This window comes from Cololabis saira, chromosome 17 (genome assembly GCF_033807715.1).
Source record: "Cololabis saira isolate AMF1-May2022 chromosome 17, fColSai1.1, whole genome shotgun sequence".
Taxonomy (NCBI): domain Eukaryota; kingdom Metazoa; phylum Chordata; class Actinopteri; order Beloniformes; family Belonidae; genus Cololabis; species Cololabis saira.
This window is the reverse complement of record NC_084603.1, coordinates 23182262-23205049: the sequence shown is the minus strand read 5'-3', so window position 1 is coordinate 23205049 and position 22788 is coordinate 23182262. Positions and strand designations below refer to the sequence as shown.

At 39.2% G+C, this 22788-nt stretch overlaps 3 protein-coding genes across 3 annotated transcripts; 1 reads left to right on the top strand and 2 right to left on the bottom strand.

Moving 5' to 3' along the window:
• Window positions 1-1170: 1170 nt before the first annotated feature.
• Window positions 1171-6976, top strand: ppp2r2d (protein phosphatase 2, regulatory subunit B, delta). Its single transcript, XM_061745912.1, has 10 exons — window positions 1171-1330; window positions 1496-1570; window positions 3113-3210; window positions 3308-3473; window positions 3559-3671; window positions 3767-3944; window positions 4063-4227; window positions 4388-4557; window positions 5084-5175; window positions 5310-6976. The coding sequence occupies exons 1-10, from the start codon at window positions 1324-1326 to the stop codon at window positions 5587-5589; spliced, it is 1344 nt and encodes a 447-aa protein (XP_061601896.1). The 5' UTR covers window positions 1171-1323; the 3' UTR covers window positions 5590-6976.
• On the bottom strand, window positions 6912-10498 carry bnip4 (BCL2 interacting protein 4). Its single transcript, XM_061745913.1, has 6 exons — window positions 10345-10498; window positions 9751-9922; window positions 9289-9349; window positions 8784-8890; window positions 8342-8491; window positions 6912-7635 (listed from the first exon to the last, which is right to left on the bottom strand). Exons 1-6 carry the CDS (start codon window positions 10385-10387, stop codon window positions 7587-7589), a joined length of 582 nt encoding a protein of 193 aa, XP_061601897.1. The 5' UTR covers window positions 10388-10498; the 3' UTR covers window positions 6912-7586.
• An 8983-nt stretch (window positions 10499-19481) lies between these two features.
• LOC133463537 (alpha-2A adrenergic receptor-like) lies at window positions 19482-22053 on the bottom strand. Its single transcript, XM_061745126.1, has 2 exons — window positions 21948-22053; window positions 19482-21795 (listed from the first exon to the last, which is right to left on the bottom strand). The coding sequence occupies exon 2, from the start codon at window positions 21645-21647 to the stop codon at window positions 20421-20423; it is 1227 nt and encodes a 408-aa protein (XP_061601110.1). The 5' UTR covers window positions 21648-21795; window positions 21948-22053; the 3' UTR covers window positions 19482-20420.
• Window positions 22054-22788: the final 735 nt, after the last annotated feature.

Sequence of the window (22788 nt, the reverse complement as noted above, 5' to 3'; positions counted from 1 at the left end):
ACCAGAATCAAAGTATTCAAACACAAAATAAAGTGCCCAATGCCCGCAGGATCCTGCTATTCACAATAAACCAAAATAAAATGCCCACAAAATTTTCACCATAAATTTTGTACTCAGTAACGTGAGGGGGTTCAAATGTAGCGAAGTAAAATACTTGGGTCAAAATCAGTGGTGGACAGTAACGGAGTAAATTTACTTGAGTACTGTACTTAAGTACATATCCAGAGGATTTGTACTTTACTTGAGTATTAGATTTCTTTGGTACTTATTACTCTTACTTGAATACATTTCCAAGACAAATATTTGTACTTTTACTCAAGTACATTTCTAGGAAGGCTGAAAAGTACTCGTTACTTTCAGGTCTGCTCTTTTTTCTTCTTCCCTAAAATCCTATTGGACACAAGCTGTTTTTGTCAAAGGAGGAGACCTATCACAGTGCACGCTCCCCACTGGGATGTACGTAAAGCGGAAATACGTCAAGCCTCCTCAAAACGATACCGCCAAAGTAGCCTGCGTTTGTCAGGTTCATTTGGTTTCAGTTCATGATTGTTAATAAACTCTGCATCATCTGCTGTCCTCTTATGATCCCATTCATTTGATTTGTTTTTGGTGTTTCTGGAGGTTTTATATAACATTGTGGTTCTAAAAGCAGCACATCAATGCAGCAGGTTTCAAAGAGTTAATTCTCAGAAACAAGAGTTAAAAGATCCTTAAATTAATTTAGAAAAAATATAGTAATTTACTGATGTGGAAAATAAGAAATTTACTCTTACTCTTACTCTTACTTTTACTTAAAGTACCTTTAAAAGCAAGTACTTTTCTACTCTTACTCGAGTAATATTTTGACTGAGCTACTTTTACTTGTAACGGAGTAAATTTGACCAGTAGTATTTGTACTCTTACTCAAGTACTGGGGTCGAGTACTCTGTCCACCTCTGGTCAAAATGTACTCGAGTAAAAGTAAAAATTACATATTTCAAAAACTACTTAGAAAATTACAAATTACTCATAAAAAGTACTCAATTACAGCAGCGTGAGTAAATGTAATGTGTTACTTTCCACCCCTGGTAAAGATGCAGATGTGATAAAGCGGGCCGGGAGGATGGATGGAGCCAGGATGTGCATGTGCGCCTGCATGACGTCATTCCTCCATGTACCGTGCGCCATTTTGGAAGAAGAAAAAAAAATCACGGACAATTTCCGTGGTCTTGACAGATCTGGAGTCTGAACACTGATTGTGGATGCTATCTCCTCCCCCGAGCAAGCCGCGCGGGTTCATCAGGCATTGGAAGCTGCGGACATCAACAGCTGCTAAATGAAGCAATGGCGGGTAAGCTGTTTGTGAGGGAGAAGGTTTGAGAGAGAGAGAGTGCTGGCCCTGACCTGCACGGTTAGCACCAGCGCTAGCCCCGGGGAGCTAACCTCAAACTGTGTCCCTGGCAGGACCAGCGGGGCGCGGGACGCATCTGAACTCAAGTGTGTGTGCTTTTTGCAGGAGTTGCAGGAGGAAATGATTTCCAGTGGTGTTTCTCGCAAGTGAAAGGAGCGATAGATGAGGATGTTGCGGAAGGTACGTGGCTAGCGCTAGCCCTGGCGGCTACGGCTGCATGATGCTGCGCTGCTGTTTCCTAAGCTCCTTCACGACACACGCTTCACCCACATCAAGCTGTCGTTATTGGCCGGGTTTTTGTTTTATTTTCCCCCCGTGCAGAGCGGTTGTGAACACGCCCCGGTTCATAAAGGGTGCTAGCGAGCTGGCTGCTAGCCGTTAGCATCGCTGTTAAAGGGGAGCGACCGCGTCGTGACGTCACTGGGCTGCGTCTATAAATCGTGGCGTGACGTCACGGCCTGCTTTCATTCACTCAGTGAATGATTGTAATCGCTGCTACTGTCACTGAATCACGGCCAGCCCTGCCAGTGTCTACAGGCTGGGTTGGATGTAATGATGCGTTTACCTGTGAAGCCATTCAAGAGTTATAGGTGTTTCTGTATCCCTGTGTGATATTTTACCCATCCAGAGATTGATAATCATATGAGTCTGAAAGGAAGACAAGTTTAACTTTGTTTTTGATGTTTCAAGGACAGTCTAAAGCAGGATGAAGCTTTTTTTGGGATAAACACAAACAGAGAATAGAATAGAAAGCCTTTATTATCATTATACTGGTACAATGAGATTAGGCAGCAGCTCCGTAAAAGTGCACACATGCAAAAACTAAACAAGTCAAGACTGTAAACAACAAAATGGGAAACATTAAACATAAATATATATATATATATATATATATATATATATATATATACACACTATAAAAAAAGAGTGAATGAAAGAATAGTAATGTACATGAATAAGTGGAAGAATATTGCACTTGACTGGATGGAAGGAATATTGCACATGGATAATAAAGGAACAAAATGAGGAAGTCCTCTTGCCATCTCTTCAAACTACTTCACATACATGGAAGTTAATCTTGGTTATAATTCCACTTTCGGACATGAACAGTTGTATTCTTGGTACTTGTTGTTATTATTATACCTTGTGATATTACAATATCCCCTCAGTTCAAAATAAATATGTTTTCAATTACACAATAAGAGATCCTCATTTATGGTTTGTCCTGTCAGAATATTGCAAGGTTTTCAAAGTTACATATTAATAATCACCACCTTAAACTGTCCCTTGTCAAAATTCTATAGGTAAATCTAAGTTTAGTCGTCCGCTGTTGCGTCAGAAACTAAGAAAAAACAGTGCAGTAGCCAAAGCATTATATCATTATGTCACTGAAGCTACACCACTGTGTAGTCTATACCAGCACAAATGCTTAAACAGCACCCAGCATTCATGACTGCTCATAAGAACATTTAAAGCATTTTTGAGTCCAGTATAAATCACAGCTTTTTCTAAATGTCTGAGTTGTCAGAATGATGCTGCATATGCTTTTCACTCATCATCATTATTGGTATTTTTCAAAATAATGATGTTGATATCTGTAAAACCTTTTCCAGTTAGTCTATTATGGCTTATCCAACAAAAGCATTTAAAAAAAAAAAACAGCTAAAAGATGAACTGTTTCTTGATGAACTTCTTTTCACTCTCACTCATGTCTGTTTTCAGCTGATATAATCTCAACGGTTGAGTTCAACTATTCTGGAGAATTACTTGCAACTGGAGACAAAGGAGGCAGAGTAGTGATATTTCAACATGAACAGGAGGTAAGATTCATCCAGAATAAGGTGCTGAAAGTGATTCCTAGCCCTGTCTTGCATACCAGATAATCATGCTTTGTTTTTTGTTGTCGACCCTCTCCAGTCTAAGAATCGTCCGCACCTGCGTGGGGAGTACAACGTCTATAGCACTTTTCAGAGTCACGAGCCAGAGTTTGACTATTTGAAAAGTTTAGAAATTGAGGAAAAAATTAATAAAATAAGATGGCTACCCCAACAAAATGCTGCTCACTTTCTACTTTCAACAAATGGTAAGAGATTTTGACCTATTTTCGTTATTTGATGGTGTAAGAACCTGAACCCGTCTTAAATTCCTCTAATTGTATTTATTTTCAGATAAAACTATCAAATTGTGGAAAATAAGTGAAAGAGACAAACGAGCAGAAGGTTACAACCTGAAAGATGAAGATGGACGACTCAGAGATCCTTTTAGAATCACCTCTTTACGGGTATTGAAATTGCATCTCAGCTCTGCTTCAACTTTGGAAGTGATAAGTCATGAAACGTGTAAAAAATATATTTAAGCATGCATCGTATGTTTCAGGTACCAGTCCTGATGCCAATGGATCTCATGGTAGAAGCAAGCCCACGGAGGATCTTTGCAAACGCACACACCTATCACATTAATTCCATTTCTGTAAATAGTGACCATGAAACTTACCTCTCTGCAGACGACCTAAGAATAAATCTATGGCACTTGGAAATCACAGACAGAAGTTTTAGTATCCTTTTTTCATCATCAGAAAGCAGATATTGGATATGTGGCTTATAGTCTATGCTTGTCTGCTCTCTATCATGTATATACACGAATCTGGTGTTTCCTTAACACTTTGTTCACAGATATTGTAGACATCAAGCCCGCCAACATGGAGGAACTGACGGAAGTAATCACAGCTGCTGAGTGCCATCCACACCAATGCAATGTATTTGTGTACAGCAGTAGCAAAGGCACCATCCGCCTGTGTGACATGCGAGCAGCAGCGCTCTGTGATAGACACTCCAAGTGTAAGCACCTTTACTGAGCCGTTCAGGAAGTTAAACATAAATAATAGATAAAGGAAAATAATGGAGTACCTGCTGTCTGTAGGCCAAAATGCATTTATTCATCAGAGAATGCCAATTAAAATGAGCTTTTTATCCTTCTCGTATCCATGTGTATTTTTAGTCTTTGAGGAGCCAGAGGATCCAAGCAGCCGATCCTTTTTCTCGGAGATCATCTCCTCCATCTCAGACGTGAAGTTCAGTCACAGCGGACGCTATATGATGACACGTGACTACCTCTCCGTCAAAGTGTGGGACCTCAACATGGAGAACAGGCCAGTGGAGACTTATCAGGTACAGTAACACGCTTCAATATAACTGACATTATCACACATGCTGGGAAAAAAAAGCTCTCAAATTCAAACCAACCTGGTTGGGGCGTATGGAACAACATTTTTCCCTTTTCGATCATGGCTTTTAACACTTTTAGCAATTTTAGAAACGCATGCCGAATTAACAATAACCACGCCTTACCTCCACCTGTAAATACTTTCTTAATTTTACGTCTTAGCTTTATACATTTTAGAAGTTGGATCTTTCTGGTGAAGAAAAAACAAAGATGAAAAAGATTTGTTGTAAGCTCCTTGTGACTCTTGAAGGAATGTTGCCTCAAAGGTGTTTAAGTCATGCGTTCTGAGGGCACTTGTGTAAAAAAGGGCAAGAAAACAAATGTCACCATTCACTGAGGTAGGACATGATGTTGCAGAAGGCCAAGAATATTGTAAGCTGTAAGAGTCCTTTTTACATTTACACTGTATTCAGAGAGATGAAGATGGTTTTCATATGGATTGTTAGTTTTAGTAATATATTTTTGTTTTAGGTCCATGAATACCTTCGCAGTAAACTCTGCTCCTTGTATGAAAACGACTGCATCTTTGACAAGTTCGAGTGCTGCTGGAATGGCAGTGACAGGTAAGCATCCACCCAGAATGGCATTTCACCTCTTGATACTGTTTTGGAAATTCTGTTCTGTCTTTCTATGTCACAGGTTAAGTTTATAGTAAGGTTTGTTGACAGTCTTCTTTTGTTTTAACTTTCCTCCTTAGTGCCATCATGACTGGCTCCTACAACAACTTCTTCCGAATGTTTGACCGCAACACTAGGCGGGACATCACACTGGAGGCATCTCGGGAGAGCAGCAAACCACGGGCGACGCTCAAACCACGGAAAGTGTCCACCGGCGGCAAGAGGAAGAAGGATGAGATCAGCGTGGACAGCCTGGACTTCAACAAGAAGATCCTACACACTGCCTGGCACCCCAAAGATAATGTGATAGCTGTGGCAGCCACCAACAACTTGTACATTTTCCAGGACAAAATCAACTAGACGATTTGGGGCTCCAGAGGATAGGGCTTTTACCGTACCTGTGTAGTTAAGCCTACTACTTGTCTATCTGTATAAGAAGAAACAGCCTTGTTGTCCTCCTGGTGAAGAATTTCGAAAGCACGTGTCTACATTTTTTGCCACAGGAGGTTGATCCATAGGCCTGTTTTATTTTGAGTCTGAGCTTAGGTTGTTTTTTGCCTTTGGCACCAGGGCGATCAACATGCCCCCCGACCCAGAAAGCCCAATTTGGGTCTAATTGACGGAATGGCACTCAATAGAGGTCAAACTCTGAAACGTTGGTGTTTTGTGTTGACATTTTAAGCCTTCATTTCACAATTTAACGACAGAACTCTTGGAAGTCCTTAAAATGACGTCTTGTCAAGGTATTGTCCATGTTTCAAAGATTTTGGGCCCTCTGAAGCACGGACTAATGGCCAATAAGCCTAACTGTAACATTCCCCTGTTGGCCATGTATTCAGGCCAAACTACTGGTGGAATAGGCCATGAATTTGGAAAGTGGACTTGTTTCTTTACCTCCCCTCCCTTCTCTTACTTTACCCCAGTCAATACAGTGACATAATTTCACTGACTGTATCTTATCAAGTACACCTTGTCATCCACACAATAAAAGAAACTAAAACTACAGATGTGTTTTTTTAAATTTAGAAGTATGTATTAAAACATGTTTATTGCTTTGCATGTTTTTATGTTGTAGAGAGGTGGGAAAAAAATGTCCAGTCACACCACTGTCTTTTGATCAGATCTCAAGCAAACAAGGAAATGTTGTTTGGGGCTATGAGAACCACTTTTGGAAACAACTGTTAATGTGTTAATGTCAAGAGATTAAGTTCTAGTTATGTTTTAGGATGCAGGCTGGGAACTGAATGGCACAAGATAGGGTCCAGGACAAAGGGAATCTGCAGCCTTAATACCTACTTCTATCAGTGACAGCTACAAGTTATGTCCCCAAACGTTTTACAAACCTCATGTGCATTATTTGTAAATCCTATTTTATAGAGTTATGTCCTCATACACTGCTGCTATATGTGGCCGTCTATGAAAACACAAAGGAGGAAAATTGCACACCATACAGTTTATGTGACAGTGCCTCCGAAACATGTAAGGAAAGAAAGACAGGCCTCATACATGTGCCCTTATTCATTTATTAGGGATGTCGCCCAAATCAAACCGCATCTTGCAAATGTGGATTTTATCTCAGTAGTTGTGAATGCAGAAAATGAAGGTTCACTACACAAAACATATACTGATGACGTTAAAACACATAATGCATTGTCTTTGTCCATTGATTCCTAACATGGTGGCAATGTATTCACTTGTTTATTATTTTGACCAAAGTTCAATAAAATTTTAATTGTGTTCATCTGCATGTTTTGCTCCTTTGTTAAATGGTCCACTTCAGGAATTCACGTATTAACTTCTTTGTATTCTATCAGGGCCATGTACATCTCCTACTTGTACTTTTTGTAGGATGAATAAATGGAAAACATCTGTACTTAAGCCAACAATTGATTCCTTGAGTTGTAATTTACGCAATCATGCAATCAATAATGGATGCATTTAAGGTCTAATGGTCTTATGATCCCTTGGATACAAAAACAAACTAAATCAAGCAATACCCTTGTTCTAATGCTGATCAAAAAAAAAAAAAAAACTGGCAACAGTTGATCTTAAGCATAAATTCAATCACAAAAAGGCAGTTAAGTATATTATGTGTTGGTTCCCTAACATGCAGATTTAAGGAGCAGGAAGCAGCAAAACAGTCATCTCCAGGACAGAAACAACAACGAGGAGCTGTGGATTGGTCAGTTATTTTTCAGAGCAATAAAACAACAATGACAGATCCTCAACTCTCTACGCTGGCATTGGGCGGGCAGTCAGCCAAAAGTGGACCATGGCACATGACTCCTCTCATCTTCAGGTCCCGTCATAAGGCATGCCAAGCTGTTTGTATGAAGGTGTTGCAATCCACCACCGCCCTATTTAGTAGGTGTTATGGGAAGTGAGAGTCGCTTCCCAATGTACATCCTGAAAAAAAGTAAAGTAAAAAAAAAGTAAAAAAAAGTACATTAAATGATGCTGAACATTCTTCCAAGTCTCCTTGACAAACAAAAAAGACTTATTGATCCATCTTTTTCTTTTTTTTTTTTTTTTTTACACACTGTCATTGACAAAGTCCAACACCTTTTGTCATAAAAAGCAACATGATTTTTTTAAGCAATTATTGTTAAAACTATGTCATATTCATTTTTTAATTAGTGCTCTTTAGAAAATTATCTCAGATAAAAGATGGCATTCATCATGAAGAAATTATAAATGACTTGATACACAAAATAATATTCTGAACATATTGGTTTACCAGTGTCCAGTATGTGAGATACTGTATGCCTTTATTCTATAACTGTTGTTGTCCTAATTCTGTTCTATTCTAAGATATTAAAGGTTTATTTATGGCATAGTGTAAATGTAAACAACAGCTGAGCCATCTCAATACCCAGGCCAGTCACTCAAGTAAACAGGAGACAAGCACCAGGTTATTACAGGTTATTCATAAAAAAGATCTTTCAAAAATTAATACAATTTCATACATGAATGCTTAAAAGGTGCAGAACACATTTTCATCATCATGATAAACTGTTTTGAACGAAACTACATAATTTGTATGAGATGAAAAAAGTGTTTTTTCCCCACACTGTTACATTCCCAGAGTTAGAAATAAAAACACTTTGCTTACCCTAAACCAATGGCCAGTATGTGAGAAATGATTAACGAAGGAAGGAAAAGCTTCAGAAAGTCGGCAGAGAGAATGCCTCCCTTCTTCATGACACTGGTGTTCCTGATGCTCAGAGAGGCTGAGCGCTTGGGGTACTTCAGCAGGAACTCCCTGCAGAGGAACACGTTAATATTTTATTGTTCTGAATAGATTAAAGATCAATGAGTTTCATTTTAATGTCATGCTGACACAACTGCTCACATGAAACCATCCGTATGCCTCCAAATCATAATCACAAATGAAGACATGAAGTAAAAATACTTTTTCTAATGCACATTAGGGCAACAGAGTTAATTTCCTATTCCTGGTTCCTCCTCCAGGGTAATAATCTTAACATAATTCTTGCTGGTTGTGTTTACTGGCATAAAGCTTGAAATAATTATGTTAACAAAGACAACTCTACTTTGGCGGATTGTTCTCAGGTCGACTGGACCAGTCCCAGATCCAGTCAGCATTTTTCTTCATCAGGTTTTCCACTTCCCGTCTTCTCTCTTGGAAATCTTCATCAGACTAAAAACACAATTTTGGAAAAAAAAAACAAAAAAAAAAAAAAAAACAGTCAGAACACACCTAATCAGTCTGCTCATAACACAAATTAAAACAAAATTGTGTTATCACCATGTGAACAACAGACTTTTCTTAATGAGTAGATTTTTTTTGTCACAGAAACAAGGTTCCCATTAAAAGTGTTAACAATATAATCCTATTGTATTATGTGACTCTACATATATTAAAGCAAGACCTCAACTTTGTGAAAGTAGCAGTTTTTCTTGCGCCAATGAAAAAAAAAGAAAAATCTTGCTAAAACATGTCAAAATGTCAATTGTGAAAAATTAATCTCCAAGTATATTGTGAAATTGAACTTTGATCATCAAAAATGTAGAGGCTGCTGTTTAAGACACTTGTACCTGTGAGCTGTTTCCCTCAGAGCCTCTCCACAAGAGAAGGGGGGTCTGTGATCTGAGTGGGCTGTTGTTAAGAGATAAGATAAGATAAACCTTTAATAGTCCCACAGAGGGGAAATTTGCAGTTTACAGCAGCAAAGGGGATAGTGCAAAAACAAGAGGTATCAATAGAAAAATAATAACACAGTAATAATAATAACACACTATAAACAGTAAACTGGTATACAATAATAATAATAATAAGAAAGATAAATAATACGAATTACTAGTATATAAAAAGATAACAGACGGATATTTACAGATGGATATTTACATAATTGCACGTTGCAGTGAGTGAAAGATATTGCACATTATTTCCCTTATGTTGAGTAGACAACGTGCAAGAGAGACATTTAAGAGACTTAAAGCGTCTTGAATAATATGTCACAAAACTCTAACTAATCTTGCCCTTTTTCTTCCACAGACCTGTTGCATTGAGAGCTTCCTTTGGAGCTGTTTCTGCCAGACTCATGTTGTGCTTCCAGCAGCATCTTCTCCATGTCGCCCTCCAGGGTGGACGTGGGGATGTGTTCCTGGCTTCCTCCATGACTGGCAGCTGGAGAGCCAGTCCCGCTGAAATGCAGCTCAACCCAGGAACCTTGCAGGAAAAACACAGCTTTTAAACACGAATGTTGATGATGGCCATCCAGTACGTGTTAAGCCTGAATTATGGTCCGCGTTAAATCGACGCAGAGCCTACGCCGTAGGGTGCGCGTCGACGCCTGCCCTACGGCGTAGGCTCTGCGTCGGTGTAACGCGGAAGCATAAATCATCCTTTAGTGATGGCGTGTATCGACCAGATATGCCACGCAGGCCAATGGCTCTGCAAAACAATAAACACACAGGAGCCGACTTGACTATTTTATTTTATCTCGACACTCTTTAAAACACCGTTATTAACTATGGCTGCAACAAATACTTTAAGCCTCAATTAACCTTGTGAGGCTTTAGTGTTAGGTGATTTAACGTCAGTCGCGCGTGTTTACTTCACTATAAACCGTCTGTTCGTGAATACTTTACCTTGCAAACTTTCGTCAGGGGATATATCCTTCTGAGCCGACATTATGCTGCAGTAACGTTTCGTTTTTCACTGTTTTAAAAGGTCGAGTCCGGGCGAAATGTCCGTAAACAGCTGGAGATCGGACTATGACAATAACGATGACGCAATATTGTGTTTGTCTGAAAGGTGATTGGCTGAGAGAGCAGGCCACGCGCATGACGTCAGAGCGCGCATGTCCACGCTGAGGGACAAACTTCTCGTAAACATCCTTGCCTAAAGTCACATTTCCTCTAATAATATTTTAATAACGTAAGAAAATAAGATGGTCTCACGCCAGTTCATTGTCAGCTTAGGTTCAGCCCTGAAAAGTGATAGCAGTTCCACACATGTGTCTACAGATGGCAGCCATTTGTCATCCTGCCACTTTATTGAAAAATACAAAGTGCCCTGACCAGTTTTGATACGTTCAATTCTCTCTGCATATTCCAAGCCTATCTGGCTCCAGATTTTCTGTTGAGATTTACACAGAGACGTTTTGCCCAAAAGTCCCCGATTTGGCTTACAGAGACTCAGAAAGGAGAGACAAGATCCACAAACCAATAATAATCCAATAATAAACCAAAAATAAGTGCATGTCTCTCAAAGGAATCTTGCAAATATTTGTGTATAGTTTTGCTTCACTCTAAAGCTCACATCTTGAAAGTTAGTGTTTATCCCACGTTGGTAATTGGATCTCATTTAGTTTATTTAGTTTTCATTTATGGTTGTTATTATTTTGGCTCATGTTTTTTTGATTTCTGCACCTTTTTTTGACCATGTGACATTAGTTGTTATGCATCTCTAGCTTCCAAATGTGTCACTTAGTGGTAACTTTACATATCACCTTACATCTTGTTTTGGCTGTTTTGTGGCTCTCGCTTGGACATAAATTGATTTTCTTAGCCCCTGTACCCGTCCCCAGGAAGCTCACTGTGTCAGTTGCTTCATGCTGTCCATATCAGGCTTTGCAACAGCTGTTATTGTCATGCTCATGTCAGTTCTGTGTTGTCTCTGTACATCTTGTTCAGTCTACGTGTAGGCGTTTGATCGTTGACAGAACACTGAGGGTTGAATTATGTCCCATAGCAGCTGGCTGGTGAGGACAGTTCAAGTACAATTGCAGTAATAAGTAGTTGTTATTACATTGTGTTTGGGGTTGGGTGTGTGTGATGCAGAGATAGCTCAAGAGCATGTAGATTGTACACTTGAGGAAGTGTACACTTGGAGATTGAAATTTTTAAGTAAACAGTGTAATAAATGTGTTTATCCTCACCCAGCAGAATGTAGCAACTTCACAATGGAAACTCAAAAATGGCATGACAAACATGAATAGCTGCCCTTTAAAATCATAACTTGCTTGTATTCTGCATTTAAACAGCTGAGTGACAGCCATGCTCGAAAACTGTTAAAATATTACATTTTCAGTGCTAAAATCTTTACATAAACACATTTTCTTGCATTACAAGACACTCTCACAAATAGCATATTTCACAAATGCAAGTTCAACATGCTGAGAAGGAGGAGGAGGGGATGGAGGGTGATCTTACACCACACACTGTAATTCCAGAGAGTCAACAGCTCATCAGATGCAATTTTGTCCCAGGACTTTTCCATTTTAAATTTCACTCTCAATTAAAGGAGCCGTCTGTAAGAAATGGCCAAAACTGGTACTGCAGTCACTTTCAAAATATTGTTGAGCGGCGTGTTCCCTCCCCCTCCTCCCCCCGACCAGAGGTTGCCAGGTAGGCTGCAGAATGCAGCAGGAACGTAGGCTGCCATGGCTGCGATAATTAGAGCCGAGCTGGCAACCCGGATGCCGAAACAATACTGACTTGGTGATTGGGAGATAGGTGGAGGGTGGAGCTTCAGGCCAAAACAAAAAATGACAACATAAACATCAGTTGAGGGCTGCAACTCCTCTTTTTAAACTGGAATATCCTGGCTTGAGTGCTGTTGTCAGTGACATAAGTATTTGAAATGAACATGATTTTTAAATGTCTGTTGACATATCAGGGTCATTTTATGATTCGTTTTATTATTGCTCTTACATACACCTCCTTTAACATTAGGCAGTGGTTAGTCAATGATATACCTATTGGTGAGATATAAATGTTTTTTACATATAATCTGGTAGGGAGCTGAATTAATTGTATCAGAAGCAGCAACGCAGTCCCAGACCAACATAATACCACCACCATGTTTGACTGTTGGCATGATGTTCTTTTTCTGAAATGCTGTGTTAGTTTTTTGCCAGCGGTAACGGGATGTACCCCTTCCAAAAAGTTCCACTTCCGTTTCATCAGTTTACATAATAGATTCCCAAAAGTCTTGGGGTTCATCAAGATGTTTTTGGCAAATGTGAGTCAGGCCTCTGTATTCTTTATGGTCGGCAGTGGTTTTGGCCTTTGAACTCTCCCATGGATGCCATTTTACCCCTGTCTCTTTCTAATTCCTGTATCATGAACACTGACCTTTGCTGAGGTCTGCACTGCTTTACATGTTTTATGATTTCTTGGATGAGTCATTGATGCACTTTTGGAGTACTCGTGGGTAATGGCTTTCACTGTGGTTCACTGAAGTCCCATAGCCTTGGGAATCGTTTTATAATCCTTTCCATACTGTGTCTGTCCATAATGTCTTGGTTTCTCATCTGTTCTTGAATTTCTTTAGATCAGGGCATGATGGCTTGCCTTTTGGGATTTTTTCGCGTACGTCATCTTTACAGACAGGTTCTATTTAAGGGATTTCTTGATTCTACATGTGTGGAAGTAATCAATAGATAAATATAAGTAATTCATAAATTAAATGATCATCTGAAAGCTGTATTTAGTTTTTACTCAGGTTATCTTTGTCGGATATTAAATATATTTTTGATGATCTGATTTGTAAATGTTACAAAAACAGAAGTAATCCATTAGTGGGAAAATACTTCCTCACATTATAATTATATTAGTATGTCCTGTAAATGCTCAACCTGTTACTTTGTATGGAGCTGCTTGTGCCTGAAAATATTGCATGTCATTTAGTGAGTAATATCTTTAGGGTTCGGTTGTGTCACAGAATCAGCTCAAATCAGAAATGTCCAGGTTGTATCTTAGAATTATCCATGTGAATCTCCATGTGATCTCTCTTTTTTGATCTTTAAAAATGTTTTAACATTTTTTAAATCTTTTAAATTTTAACATTTTAACACAATACAGAGGAACTCTAAAGAAGAAAAAATATTAACAACTTTGAACCTGAATGAACCACACATAAGAAATGTATGTGTTTAAAAAAATAATAAATAAATGGCAGCCGGCTATTGATATCTATCATGGTTGTGTGTGTGTGTGTGTGTGTGTGTGTGTGTGTGTGTGTGAGAGAGAGAGAGAGAGAGAGAGAGAGAGAGAGAGAGAGAGAGAGAGAGAGAGAGAGAGAGAGAGGTTGAGCTCTCAGTGCTCTATGTGCTCTGTAATACAGTAGTAATATAATTCAAAAGTTATTGGGTGTAAATTAACAATTGGGTAATGACACTACATTACTTGCGTATACAGCCCAAAACGGCTTAGCTCCGCAATATTTGCAAGACCTTCTGCAATCAGGCACCATTACTATGGAACAAACTTCCAATCTGGGTGTAATATGAGTGAATATTATGAAAGTAAAATATATATTTCTCGCTAGAAATGTAATCAAAATGCATTTTTATGCAGAAAGTAACTCAAAATATTGATTTTATTCACTAAAAAATAAGAAATGTCCGGCATGTTTTTTTTTTTTTTTGATTCAGTCCGCAAATGACGACGAAAAGCATTCTGGGAAATTTTTCTGGCCCTTGGTCAACTAGGGTGCATCCGAAATCCCTAGCTGTGTAGGGCTAGATTCATATCCACTACCCCTCGTTTTCAGCACTCCCCCTAGGTGAAAAGAGGAATTGGGACACCACTACCCTCACGGGAACACGCAAAATTTAGGGGTAGGACTGAAAAGTAGGGGAAGTGGGTGTATTGGGACTGGGCCTTAGTGTTAGTAAACCTCTAGCTGGTGTTAGTAAATCTCTAGTTAGTGTAAACGCTAGTGTGTTAGAGCCAGTAGTCATAGCTGCAGCTATAGAACAAGAATATAATAGTTAGCCTCAAACATAGCTTCGTGGTACATATGCTGCTATAGGCCTATGCTGCAGGGGGGCACCGACATGATCCACTGGGCGGTGCCTCTCACCCTTCTTCTCTTCTCCTCTTTCCTTCTTCTCTTCTCTTTCATTTTTTATTTATTTATTATAAGTATCTCATCATTTTTGTCCATCGTTCCTGTAGTCTCTTGAGCTGGCCCCCTTTTCCCTCTTTTGTGTATGTTTGCAGGCCGGAGCTTTGGGAGCTGCGTGCTGACCTGCGGACCCCCCCCCCCCTCTGGTCAACCCGCTGCTGCTTCCACATGCCTGTGGGGATGTCTGCTGTGTGGTTGCTGACGTCCTGGCCTGCCCCCCCCCGACTCCCCCAGTCTGGCCTCCGGCAGGAGGGTCCCCCCTTATGAGCCTGGTTCAACTTCTGTTGTAATAGACGCTATATAAATAAAATTGAAAATTGAAATTGACACTGAAAATTAAAATACAATAAGGTTTCTGCAAATGTAAAATCAATACAACTACTGTCATGATGCCATCCATCCATCCGTCCGTCCGTCCGTCCGTCCGTCCGTCCGTCCGTCCGTCCGTCCGTCCGTCCGTCCGCCCGCCCATCCATCCATCCATCCATCCATCATCCGTCCGTCCGTCCGTCCGTCCGTCCGTCCGTCCGTCCGTCCGTCCGTCCGTCCGTCCGTCCGTCCGCCCGCCCGCCCGCCCATCCATCCATCCATCCATCATCCATCCATCCATCCATCCATCCATCCATCCATCCATCCATCCATCCATCCATCCATCCATCCATCATCCATCCATCCATCCATCCATCCATCCATCCATCCATCCATCCATCCATCATCCATCCATCCATCATCCATCCATCCATCCATCCATCCATCCATCCATCCTTCCATCCATCCCTCCATCCATCCATCCATCCATCCATCCATCCATCATCCATCCATCCATCCATCCATCCATCCATCATCCATCCATCCATCCATCCATCCATCCATCATCCATCCATCCATCCATCCATCCATCATCCATCCATCCATCCATCCATCCATCCATCATCCATCCATCCATCCATCCATCCATCCATCCATCCATCCAAGCTTGGGTGGCAGTGGCAGCACCATAAGCAGATATGATCCTTCTCCAGCTCCCCGGTGGAATACCAAAGTGTTCCTAAGGCAGCGAGGTATATCATCTATCCAGGTCTTCCATAGGGCGTCTTTCTGGTTAGACATGCCTGAAGCACCTCCCAGGAGCGGCGTGTCGGCATCCATCCAGCTGCCTGTGAATTTGTGTAAAATGTACAGCAACCTTTTCCTAGTGCATGAAATCTGCACTACTGATCTCAAATAAGGTACACTCAGTCAAAGAGAGAAAAGGGAGTAGAGCTCAGAGTTTCACTCCAACCCTTATAACGAGCTGGAATGAATAAAGCAGTGAAACCATGGGTGAAAAGGGAGCCATGTACATGTTCAAGAAAAGCAGCATATGTCTCATTTAAAAGGTATTAACACTTCAAGTGTGAAATATATTGAAAAACATTAATGGAAATGTTACCTAACTATATTTGCTGCATGTCTTCATCATGTCTCCAATATGGTTTTTAGAGGTGTGGACATGCTTAACAGTGGCATGTATTTTTCTGAGGAAATGTTTAACACACACATTATTTCTACTTTACTTCATGATAAGAATGATCCTTTTTAAAAATGTACGTTTTTTATGGGTTATTTTTGCGATCATTTTAAAGCTTCTTGATCTAACAAATAAAAGATACACTCTTTTTTTGGATTAACTAATAACCATTAACTAGATAAAAAAAAAACTAATACTAAAACTAATATTTGTATAAATTCACCATTTCTGTTGTATCTTTGGGAATAGAGGAAGGAAAGTTCAAATGAATGAAGAAAAACTGATCACTTTATAACACTTTTGTTCATTTCCTTACCTGCTACATGATCATAGAAACATAATACTAGCCATAACAGCTGTAGTTTGGGAGGCATCAATCAGAGATAGAGCCGTTTTCTATGCTCTCACAATTTAAGAGACATGTCCGCTTATCAATTCGAGCTCTGAGAGAGCACATTTTTCACCATGGTTAGTTTTGAATCAAAATCAAAACTTGAGGGGTTCCTCTTTAGCCTGTTAAACATTTACTTTCTGAAAATTCGGCTGGGTAGTTTTAGTGTATTACTGCTAACCACCATAGAAGTATAAACTGTAAATATGTATGCTGGACATGTCACTTCAATGACAGGGGTAATCAGACTAGAAATTTTTATAGATAAAGGGGCTCAAATTAGGCATTCCACTCAGAAGGTGACCACAATTTCTCTAGTAATGAGTAGTGTCATAAAATAAAATTGTTCATTTTTTTTAATGGATCTGTGTAAACCAATTAAAGTCCACCCCCTAGAATAAAATCAGGAGCCTATTATTGGTTCACTTTTAGCTGCCAAGTCTCTGAGGATTTAATCAGAATCAACAAAAAAATAAATAAAATTGATCCCTGCAGGGAAATCATTTTATATTAGTTGCTTAGGATAGTGAAATTTGGAGGAAATTATGCAAGTGCAAGAAATACATGAAAGATCTGGGGTAACATGTTTGGAGTTCAATCTCCGGAAGAAGGCCCAAGGCAAATATGGAACTTTAGTGCAGTTAAAAACCTAAAATATTTAAAATGCCACAACACATCAAATGAATTGTTATTCATTAGGACACCTAGTTTTTCGTGTCTTTTGTATTGTGAATATTGTTCTTTTGAAAATTTGGTAAAAATGCTACCATTTTCTGTTTGCTTAAATTATCAGGAATATTACTCTGAAATACTTGAAATGGAACTAGAGGCTCATCATAACATAAGGATATGTTATGATGAGCCTGGGAGAAGAGAAAGCAGCAGAGACGATGAGGTACATTCAACTTGAGCTTCCTCTTTCTTGCATCCCTAGACTCTAACCTGATTGCCTTCCATCCTTATCAGTTTAAGATGGAGGAAGTGTAGGATGCCAATGTCAATGATGCATTGTGCTTCATACATAATGAATGACCAACATTCAATTAAAAACTCTCATTCATTACTTGCTCTGATCTAAAGTTCTTGTTTGTGTTCCAGATCTCTTTGACCCTCTGCTCTCCTGTTTTTGTACTTTATTAGTCTCTGTTGTACTCGGAATTAGTTTGTCTCTGTCAGTTCACGTGCCCCTTTAAAATACGGTATGAACTGTTTGAAAAAAAGCAAAAACTGAATTGCAGGAGGTGGAAAATGGATTCAACCGACTGGGGAATTATGTAGAAATGGTGTGAACTTCTGGCAGAAGAACTCTTTAAAAGCTTGCTTTATAAGCTGTGGTGTCACAAACGTAAATTGTGATACCCTGTGGTCTTTATAGAGAGAAATCAATCATTGTCTCCGTAGACCTTGAAAAGTGGACTTGTGTGAACACACAACAAGATTAACAAGTCTAACTAGGTCTTTGCAGTTTGTAACCAAACATAAATCACACTTGTGTGCAGCAAGGCATAGAAATGTTACAGAACTGAGAACATTCAGTTCAAGAGTCAATTAATTTCATATCACAGTATTTATGTGGCTTTACATTGAACATCTAATTATAAGATGCTGCCATGTCAACTCCTGGTCCATTTTTCATTTCCACTGTGCCATTAATCATTTTGGGTAAGCGACATAATGGGCATGTTGACATTAAATCCCTCCTGTTCGGTGTGGATTCACTATAAAAGTTTATTTTATGCATGCAGCTGCTCAAGCATGTAGTGACAGGAGACTCCAGGATAACGGTCTTTTTAATTAAAGGATGTATTCACATGGTAATCGGTCCAATTTAATTTTGCCAGACACAATAATGTGGAACTTATTGAAGTGAAGATATTTGTCTTGAAGAAATACCTCATAATATTAGCTCCACAGCAGGAGACCCCACGATGGGTGGATGAATAGATGGAATGCCTTGTTGTGCCACAACCTTATAATAGAATATATTTCATATTGTTGTGGATTCATAATGCAAGCAGCCACTAAAAGTAATGTTAAATATATGTCTCTCTTTTTTCAGTTTAACTTCTGTTACAGCAGGGCTTTCAAGGTTAAAAATTATTACACAGCTTAGTAGAAAGAGATTTAAGTTGCATGAATTTGTATGACCACGAAACCTCAAATGCTATTTTTATATATCTATTTATCTTGTGTTATTGTCTGTGGGAATTCTCTCACAGATACACTGACCTATTGTTTGCCATTTGTGGGAAATAATGACGTATTTTAAGACTCTGAGAAATGGATGAAACCACAGGAATCTCAAAACACCGGAGTCCCAGAGAGCAAATCATGGGAATCACTCTTCAATTTAATGTACCGGTACTTTATTTCACGTTCAGCCTTAATGTTCACTAGTAAGTAAAACTAACCATTTAAAAATAGATACGTAGATAGATAAAAATGGTCATAATGGGGAAAATGTGCTAAAATGGAGAAGACCCAAGGAACAGGAGCAGACAACTGCCTCGGAACACAAACCACTGTTAAGTTCGTAGATATTAACTTCACGGTGTAATTTGCAGCAGCAGGACATATTTCTGTCGCTGTGTAACTTCTGTTTGACTCCAGGGGAAGATTTAATGATATCCTGATATGAGGGACTATAACTCATGATAAACTGTGTTCAATATTGTTGTGCTACCCATACCTCCCAGGTATCATTTTCTTTTAGTATAATTGTGGTGTTCTTCCGCTTGTAATGAAAGTGAGACAGTTTGTGGGGATAACATCCTTTTCAGTACAGATTACTTTTGTTTTCTGTTATTATTTTTACAGGACTCATTTTAAAGGCAAATGTTGTGACGCTTTAGTATTTATCTTCTTCTTCAAATCTTACAAAGAGAGAGGCTGAGCTGAGCTGAAACAATCAAGACTTGTTTCATACATAAATATTCACAATTGATGATTCGTCTCATAACTTGTGGAATAGAAGTCATTTATTGGTATTAAAAATGTAACAATTTATAGTATAGTTAAAACACCATATCCATGCCATAGATGACTACATCAAATAATGTTGCTCTTAAAATGGCAGTAATTTAAACATTAGAAGATAAGCAACCCGAGATCAAGATTAAATCAAAGCAGAAGAAAAGGACACTTCATTGAAAAAAAAAGCACTGGCAAAATATCAAACAGTTGAAAACAATATGTAAACAGTCTGCAAATAGCAATGCAAATATAGCATTTGTCATCATTGTAATCCAGTTGTATTTCTTTATAGGTTGAAACAGTTCAACGTCTATGAAAAAGGATGGAAGGGAATAATTGTGGTCAGGTGTTAATGCATATCATTGTGGCAGGTCTATGTAGCTTTCAAATAACGTGCATCATGTTGACATCTAATTTCCTCTCCTGAATAATTGCTGCTGAGAGCTCATTATTCAGTTTTCAGTCATAATAATATCACCAGCCATGCTTATTTACATTGCCGGAGATTTATTGTAGCATATAGTACAGTCAACATGAGCAAATATTTTCTTACGCTGCAGTGTAAAGTGTCCGTTGGAGCTGCCATGTCAGTGTTGTAATAATATGAACCCAAGGCTAGGCTCTCCATTATCGACCCCATCGTGCCACATTTGCTTATGCTGGCATCTCTGTGTTTGTCTACCATTTGGTCTTCTTCTCACATCTATAAATTCAAAAGCATGACAATAAAAAGATCATAGAGCTGATAATTCACTAATGATACTGATGCGTCCACATAATGAACCCAGGTATTAAATAAAAATGTGTCCCCACGATGTGATATCTGTACAATATCAAAGCCAAAACCCACAGGTTGTCACAGTGGAACAGTAGCTGTAAACAAACTTCACATTAGACGTTTTGTGGGAACCGCAATGTCGATGTAAAGGTTTTATTTACAAGCCTGTGGTCCTCTTACAGAGGATTTTTCTAAAAGAGCTCCGAAAGTCATTATTGAATATGGTGTATATAACAGGATTCAATGAGCTGTTGCAGTAAGCAAACCAGAAAAACGTTTTGAACAAGTTCTCTGGGATGCAGCAGGTGTCACACACAGCAGTGAGGGAGTATGTGAAAAAAAAGGGGAACCAGCACAGAACAAACACTCCCATGACTACAGCGAGGACAAACGTGAAGCGTCTCTCCCTGTGCTGCCTTCCTTTCCACCTGTTCACTTCCACTGAGGAAGATGCCTCTGCCTTTGGAGAAGAAGCTCCTCCAGGATTCGGCTGAGTCACGTTGGTTATCACAGGCCTCTTCTTCTTCAAGGAGCACAGGATGTTTTCATTTCCATCAGAAGACGAGGGATCCTCCTCCACTTCATGTACATTGACTTCTTTATTGCTGCCCTCTTTCATTGCATCCTCTTCACTGTCATTTATTTTCTGTGGGTCCAAACCACACTTGGTGGCCTCTGAGTTGTCGTTCCTCTTTTGCTTCCCTCGTAGTGGCGCTCTTGTCCTTTTCATGGCAATCTGGTAGATTCTAACATACACCATAATCATAATAACACAGGGTGCAAAGAAAGAGGCAATGCTGGAGAAAAGGATGTACCACTTCTCCTCATTAATTTTGCACACAGGGGAGTCTTTTTTACCTTCGTCCTTTTTCATAGTGATGAGTGGGGGGAATGAAATGAGAGCTGCCAGGATCCAAACTAAACAGATAGTGCATTTAATCCTTCGTGGTGTCCTTCTCATATTGTACTCAATTGGTTTAGTCACAGACCAGTATCTGTCCAGGCTTATAGCACACAGGTGAATGATTGATGATGTGCAGAAGAGCACATCCAGAGCCAGGTGGATTTCACACCACACTTTACCGAAATACCAGTAGCCCATCAGTTCATTGGCTAAAGAGAATGGCATCACCAAGGTGGCAACTAAGATGTCCGCAGATGCCAGAGACACTAAAAACAAGTTGTGCGGTGCTTTCAGGGCTCGGCTTGTAGTCACTGCAATTACCACCATAGCGTTGCCAAACACTGTCAGCATTATCAGCATACTGACCAGGAGCGTGAGCAGAACAGAAGTCTGCATAGTAAATGGGTACTTCCCGGGCAAAGTCTCATTTCCACCAGTGAGGTTAAGACAACCCATCCAGATATGCTGTGTTGTGGACATTACAGTTCAAACAGTTCCTTGACAGGGGTTTTAAAAGCTATGCTTTCCAGCTGTTTCTTAATTGAATCCATTCAAGAATCCGGGAATCTGACACTCTTCATTTTGCTCAATGGGAAAGATTGTTGGAGAAATCTGTGGCTTTTCCCTCCTTCAGTAAGAAAATAGAGAAAATTTGGTTCTATACATTAAAAAGAAAAAAAATGGAAATAAGGAAACTTTGATTTATCCACACTTTTCGAAATCTGATACTTTTAGAATATAATCTAAAAAAATCAATCAATAATTCATTCATTCACTTACCTTAAAAAAATGTACAGTTTAATCCCTGGGGGGAAAAAAACAAATAAAAAAAAATATCAACAGACTTTTACTGCAGGTAGTGCTGGCTCAGACTGGTCTTCTCATCTCTTGTAGCTGAAGTGCAGTGTGTCTTTATATGGGCTTGATCTGACGCTGGGAATCTGTGATGCCCTCTCCACTTCAGTGAAAACAGGAGTGGGCGGAGTTCATCCAGTGGAGATTTAGAGAGGGATTTGATCTTGCTTCTAGCCAACTCAATGCATTGGCTGATTATGACATTAATTATATTGTTGATTTATAGAAATAATATATGGTCTATTAAATAACAGTTGTATGAGTGCACTCTGAATGACTTTGTAGTTCTGTTTGATTAAAATATGATATATCTTGAAGGAAAAATAACTTGAAGTCATAGTTGTCCTTGGAGAGAAGATGGGAGTCACAAACTGAATTAGACACTAATGTTGAAAGGGACCAGAGAGGGAAGTATGTTCAGTGAAAACGTATTTCAGACAAATGTTTTTCTTGATGAAAGGGTTCTTTTCCCAAGGTACAAATCTGCCCTTCATGGTAACAAAATGGGATGAATCCAAGTGAACTAGTCCAGAAACGTTGCTTTACTAATAGCCTATAATATTAATGAAAAAATAAAAACACCAAAACTTAATCTTAGTTAACATGATGAGACAATATGTAGAAAGACATATTCATTCATGGCATTAACTAATTTTTCTGGTGTATGTTTGTGCCGATTGATTCAGTTATATCTGTATATAAAAATGGGCATCATTTTTAATATGTACTTTTACTGTTGTGTACTTGAGACTAATAAAAATGATTA

What these genes read in the sequence shown, in the direction of transcription:
- LOC133463537 (XM_061745126.1), bottom strand. Translation starts at nt 21,647, where the DNA reads ATGTCCACAACACAGCATATCTGGATGGGTTGTCTTAACCTCACTGGT.
- bnip4 (XM_061745913.1), bottom strand. Translation starts at nt 10,387, where the DNA reads ATGTCGGCTCAGAAGGATATATCCCCTGACGAAAGTTTGCAAG. An exon ending in CTGAGGGAAACAGCTCACAG is followed by an intron (nt 8,891 to 9,288) that starts GTACAAGTGTCT and finishes TTGTGTTTTTAG; the next exon opens with TCTGATGAAGATTTCCAAGA. An exon ending in ATACTGGCCATTGGTTTAGG is followed by an intron (nt 7,636 to 8,341) that starts GTAAGCAAAGTG and finishes ACTTTTTTTCAG; the next exon opens with GATGTACATTGGGAAGCGAC.
- ppp2r2d (XM_061745912.1), top strand. An exon ending in AGATGAGGATGTTGCGGAAG is followed by an intron (nt 1,571 to 3,112) that starts GTACGTGGCTAG and finishes GTCTGTTTTCAG; the next exon opens with CTGATATAATCTCAACGGTT. An exon ending in TTAGAATCACCTCTTTACGG is followed by an intron (nt 3,672 to 3,766) that starts GTATTGAAATTG and finishes CGTATGTTTCAG; the next exon opens with GTACCAGTCCTGATGCCAAT.